Raw genomic sequence first — 6000 nt, 5'->3', positions numbered from 1 at the left:
TGTACTATGCTTCAAGAAGAGTTATCAGGAGCTTTAAATGAAAAGTGAAGAGTTTTATTGCAGCAAGATAATAAAATATTAACAAAACATGCTTTTTCCTGCCTTGTCATTTTTTCTGTTGTACATAAAATTAAAGAAAGTTACATGGTACATTACAATAAATTAAAGTTACATTTATCACTGATGAAGACACTGAAATGGAAAGCCATGTTTGTAGTTTCACAAGTTGGTACTGCATTACGGAATACAGTTTAATAAATTGGAAGAAAGAAAAAAAAATTGTGCCACAACGTTTCGACAGGCCACATTTCATTTTTAAATGTTTACCCAATATGTTCAATTCAGCAAATGAAACAGTAATTGTGCATTAAAACATGCAGACCTGCGTTCTCTGTAGAGGACGTGTTAACTTATTTTCACCTAGAAAATCAACAAAACATGTCATTTGACCAGGGGAGTCAAAACTTTTGTATGCAACTGTATTTAGAATCCGAGGCCATATCATGTTTAATCTCAGGTTATAAACCACTTTATATCACTTTTAGGAGTCATATTTGAACAAGCTCACATCATTTTGCACAAACAGTAAAAGAAATGCCACTGCTTAATAAAAGAGACCATCAAGCCTTTTTCATATTTTATTACACAATATGAAGGAATAAACCCGGATAACACATTAAAATGAAGCTGTACTTGGAATCATCTAACTACTGCAGGCATCTGTGCTAAAAATCTGTACCACAGCTTTTGGCTTCATGTAGTTCAGCTCAATTCATCAGAATCTCCACACTGTTCTCCCTATCCCAGAATGTTCGTCTCATTCGGGAAGATTCACATATGTGCTAACAAATTTGGTCTTTCTTTAGAGAGTAAACAGGCTGTGTGCTGAGACGGAGCTGAGATAATAACATGTGCCTAATTAAAAAAACACATCACACTTCTGCCACTAACTCACCCGATGAATATACTCCCTTATCCTTGTGTTTATGTATGAAGAGGAGATGCATATTCTGAACCTCATCAGCTATAATTAAGTCAGTGTCTGCCTGTCATGGCACACAATCTGAGGGGAGTTTGAAAACCAGGCTGTTAAACATGTCTCTCTAACCAGTGCACTTAACTCCTTTCCTTCCCTTTGGGAGCCAATCCAGTGACCTCTGCAAATGGAGAGAGAACGGGAGAGAGAACAAGAGAGAAAGAGAGAGAGAGAGAGACAGGGGAGAGAGGGCTTAATAATCAGAGCAGCTCTTGCTCCTTAGCATGAGGCTACTGGAGCGCGACTAATACTACCACTGACAAAGGGCCCAGACAGGCTGCATTTTATTGCGACATTAATTAAACACGTGTATAATTAGCTGGTTCGCTGTACTCCCCTGTGATCAGCTGGGGTCAACAAGCCAGGGGTGATTACCGACCAGAGGAACTACAGAGGAGCCGTATGTTTAATTCACTTTTGCTTGATATATGGTATAACTTAGGGCAAAGGCATGTAATTGCCCCTTAGAGGTCCTGGGTCAAGAGTTACATACATGATGCACTGTATCTCTATTTATAAAAGTGTGTGTGCTGCATGTAAATATAAATCTCTTTGAAAGCAGGACAGATGAAAAACAAATCTGAAATACCAAGTTGGAACTTGTGTAAACTTTTATTAACAGAATCAGTTTTGCTATTTTTCAAGAGTACTTGTAAAATGTGAATTATCTAATTACCTGTTGACCACTGTGCTACAGTATGTAGCACTATAGCTTTCAGTTTTATTCCATAATTTTTCAACCTAATCTCTTCTTGCGGTTGAGTAATGCTGACAATAACATTGATACATTTCCCTGTACTTAGTAAAAGGACAGAAAACTCATTGGCTGAAGCCAGAAGTACTTGAGTCACATGTTGAGTGACTTGCGATTCGACTGAGATTCATCCTTGAATGACTCAAGATTTATGACTTGTGAAATTTCAGCATTAGAAGAGATACACAAAGATTTTTTGAAATATATTATGCTTTTTGAAATAAAGAAGTTTGAAGTAATATATGAACATTGTCAAAGTTTCAAAACATGCTATAACTACCCAGTTGAAACAGCCCATATATACAAACCAAACTGCAAAAACAGCCTGTTTTTAACTCACTGTTTCTATGATGTCAGGAGAACCAACACATTTGCATATATTCAACTATTCAGCCAACAGCATTTGACCCCGCCCATTCTAATTAAAGTTCTAGGTAGTGTTTCAGCTCTGAGTGCTTTTTGAATGAGAGGCAATATAGGACAGCCAATCAGAACACAGTTTGTTTATATTATATCAGTCTTAAAGGTACAGTAAGACAAACAGCCTGTTCAAGGGATCAAGAAAGACTGGAAATTGGTCATGTGATATTGAATTATGACCATTTTTCATACATAAAACAACACAATTGATATAAGTGGACCTCAGGGGGGAAAAAAGAAAAATGTTGGCCCTTTAAATAAAGATCACCAACCTTAAAGCAGCAAACAAATAAAACCTCATAGCACACTAGCTATTATAGCTGAAGTTGACAACTAATCTTCCTAAAGACCACATTCCTGTGGTCTAAAATTTACTAAAGTTTCAGATGGATTAGCTGCTAGCTAGCTAGCTAGCTACCTTATGTGCTATATGAAATATAGCTATATGGTAATGAAATATGCTATATGGAAACTGTTTCAAGTTTTTTTTTGTCTCTGTCCTTTAAACACTTTCACTGTGTGTAACAGTTCGGTTCTGTCCGTCAGACGTTTTGTTTAAATAATGAAAAGCTTGTTATCTGAAGCCATGTCAACTCTGAGAGAATTTTATTAGGAGTCTAATTTTGTGCTATGTAATGTCTGCTACTAAAACTGAGAGTAAATCCAAACTTGTATACTAAAGAATGAAGACTTGCTTTACACTCGTACCCCAGAGACTCAAGACAGGACTCACACTTGCACGCTAGAGTCTCTATATTAAACTTGGATTTGCACCCCAAGGATTTGAAACTTAACTTGGACACATACCCCACAAACCTAAGACTCAACTCAATCTTACACCCTCAACTTGGACTTGAACCCCAGAGACTCAAGACGCGACTCAGACTTGCACCCTGCATACTTGAGATAGGACTCCAACGCACACCCTAGATACTTGAGGCAGGACTCTGACTTGCACCCGAGACCTGAGACAGACTCAGACTCACATCCCAGAGGCTTGAAACAAGACCTGAACTCAAATCCCAGAGTTGAGACTTGTATCCGCACCCCAGAGGCTCAAGACAGGACTTGGACTCGCATGCCAAAGACTCTGACTTGCATGAATCAACTTTTGAACAACTTTGGCTGAAGCAATTGCTACTATAAGTGTGTTTTGACTCACTTTTTCTGACTCACAAGTTTTCTGTTCTTTTCCAAGCACAGGAAAACATATCTAAATTATAGTCTTTGGCAATTGACCTCACAGATTTAACAGATGACGATTAGGCTGAAAAATGCTAGAGTATTCCTTTAAGCCTATTTCATCTGAATCTGATGTGTTTGTACACATTATAAACATGTACTAAAATATCCCACTCCTAGGCCCTGTCAGGGAGTACTTTAGGAAGTCGATTAACCAGCCTGCTCTCCAGGCACTCAAACACAGTGTGTGCATCCTGGTCAGCGTTGACTCGTACAGCCTGTGGGTAGAAGGCCTGTAGGGCAGATGCATGGATGCAGTACTCCTTCAGCCTCCTCTGAACCTCAGCCTCTGAGTCACAGGGATTATACCTCAACCGTGCATGCACTTCTGGACTGGGGGCGGGTTTGTACAGGGAGTGATACCTGGAGGGGTTAAAAACAAAGCCAATACAAGAGTTCTAAAAGAATTCCTGTAATTAAAGAACATGAATTCGTGAACGGAGATATTTCACACCTTTCTCCAGTCACTGGATCAATGGCCCTGAGAGTCAGCCGCTCAACAGCAACATCATCAGTCATCTCCAAAAAGAAGACTCTGAAAGAAAAGAGAAGCTTTCATCAGCACACATCTTCCATCTGAAACTCATCTTTTTGAGCTTCATTTTTTCAGAAAACTCTGAAAAACCACTGATCTTGATCTTGCGCATAGGAGTTTCTGACTGTCATGAATGATATTAGTTCTTTATCAGTGCTTCTGCAAAGACACCAGAGACAACAATGCCTTTATGCTAGTGCTGGTTAAAATAATGGGAGGTCATGCGAAAAACCACAGGCAAATCCATCCATTACTGCCATTATTTTTGCAAAGTGCATTTAGTATTAAGTATGGAATAATCATGACACGCTCTTATCAGGACTGAATAAATGATGAGCCGATAATGGAAAAAGGCGATGCTCTCCTGAGTGTGAAGGTACTTTAACACAGGAATGTTGGAGTCTCTACCCAGGGGTCCCTTTGGCTGCACAGTGTCCAGACACAAAGTGGCCCTAATGGCATGATCAGGTGGGCGAGAACCAATCAGCTGGCCATGCCCACACCCATCCCTTCTGACCTTAAACGCATCCCAAACCTCAAGAGAACCCAACCTCCAGTGACATCTACAACATCATGCAATTTTTACAGCTGCCGAGGACGTGTTGTTTGGACTGCTTTGGCCGTGAAAAAGATCAGCAGAAATTGGGTGGTGAGCATTAGTCCTCTCCGGAGGGGTGAAAGAAAGAAAAATGAGAGAAAATGAGAGAGAGAGAGAGAGAGAGAGAGGGAGAGGGAGAGAGAGAGGGGAGATTTGAGATCTGCTTTTGATTAAATATTTAAATGTCTTTGTCCTGGCTCTTGTGGATGCTGTAAAATAGTACGCCCCTCATGGAATGGACAAAGGATCCCTTAAACCACACCAAGCTTCAACTGACCACTGTATTCAACTAAAACAAAAGCATGTTTGATGTGTTTTCGAGGCCTGATACTCATCTGTGTGCCAGAGTGTAATGATTTCAGGGAAAAGGAATGCATTCCTTAATTTTTAATGAATATTTGTCTTAAAAAAGGAAATAATAACTACTCTGCAAAGCTATTAGAATTAATATTAATGCTTCTTCATGAAATATTCATCAATGTAGGGGAGAAAAAGGGGGTTGGGTGAGGGGGGTGTCTGAGAAGGGCTTGCACTGGTGTGTATCTTTCCAGTTTTCATGTGGGAGGAGATGTACAATTTACACTGGATGTTGCTTTACATGACAGCTTGATATTTCCAAACAAATGACTGACGAAATAACAAGGCGGCTAACAAGCATCTGTCAGTCCTGGGCTGCTACAAATGATCCAAAACAGCATACATGATAAATATGACTATGTGCTGATGTCAGAATATGTGTTTGCGTTGTGTTGGAGCATTTTGAGTGAATGTTCTCCAACTTCACGAAGTCGATACTTCCCTTTGACCCTATTATTCTTAACTATTCTCTCTGGGCTGAAGTGATCCAAGTAGGTCTTTGTATACACCCCCCCTCAACCTCTTCTTCCTCCTTTCCCTCCTTTTCCATCTCCCCAAATTAAGAAATTAATGAGGGATAGATTCTTTACAGGCGGCCCCGGCAATGTTTACCACTGATTAAATTATAATGCGGCCCCTGCTGTATAATTCATAAGCCAATTAGAGGAAGTGTTGCTTGATTTGATGGGAAGCGGACACATGAAATACATTTAACTAATAGAGAGCAAGAGAGGAGTGCAGAAACAGAGGGAGGAAGATGGACAGAGAGAGAGGGGGAAGAGAGAGAGAGAGAGACAGAGAGAGAGAGAGAGAGACAGAGAGAGAGAGAGAGAGAGATAGAGGGAGAGGGAGACCGAGCGAGCAAGAGAGCAGGCGATTGGCCTGCATTCTCTAGGATTACGTGGCTAATTGCCCTGCTTTATCTGCCTGTCACGGATAGCCATGCATATTTCAGTGCTCCCAAAGACTCTGATTGTTTGCGAGCGTGTCAGGGCTGTAAGAGGCTGCTGACTGGCCAAACTGGAGTGTAGTTAACGACTGGTGGGAGGGGCGGGCAC

General features: G+C 40.5%; 1 protein-coding gene across 2 annotated transcripts in view; it reads right to left on the bottom strand.

Annotated features, from left to right (window-relative positions):
* Positions 1–332: 332 nt before the first annotated feature.
* The window catches only part of ak8 (adenylate kinase 8), a 39260-nt gene continuing 33592 nt past the window's right edge, over positions 333–6000 (bottom strand). For both annotated transcript variants that reach the window (XM_037531676.1, XM_017691201.2), the window contains exons 13-14: positions 3907–3987; positions 333–3815 (exon numbers count right to left, since the gene is read on the bottom strand). In XM_037531676.1, the coding sequence (XP_037387573.1) occupies positions 3569–3815; positions 3907–3987 (328 nt within the window). In that variant the 3' untranslated portion in view covers positions 333–3568. The remainder of the gene's footprint in view (positions 3816–3906; positions 3988–6000) is intronic.

Source organism: Pygocentrus nattereri, chromosome 20 (assembly GCF_015220715.1).
Source record: "Pygocentrus nattereri isolate fPygNat1 chromosome 20, fPygNat1.pri, whole genome shotgun sequence".
Lineage (NCBI taxonomy): Eukaryota > Metazoa > Chordata > Actinopteri > Characiformes > Serrasalmidae > Pygocentrus > Pygocentrus nattereri.
The sequence above is the reverse complement of the archived record's forward strand: the minus strand, read 5'-3'. Positions and strand labels throughout refer to the sequence as shown.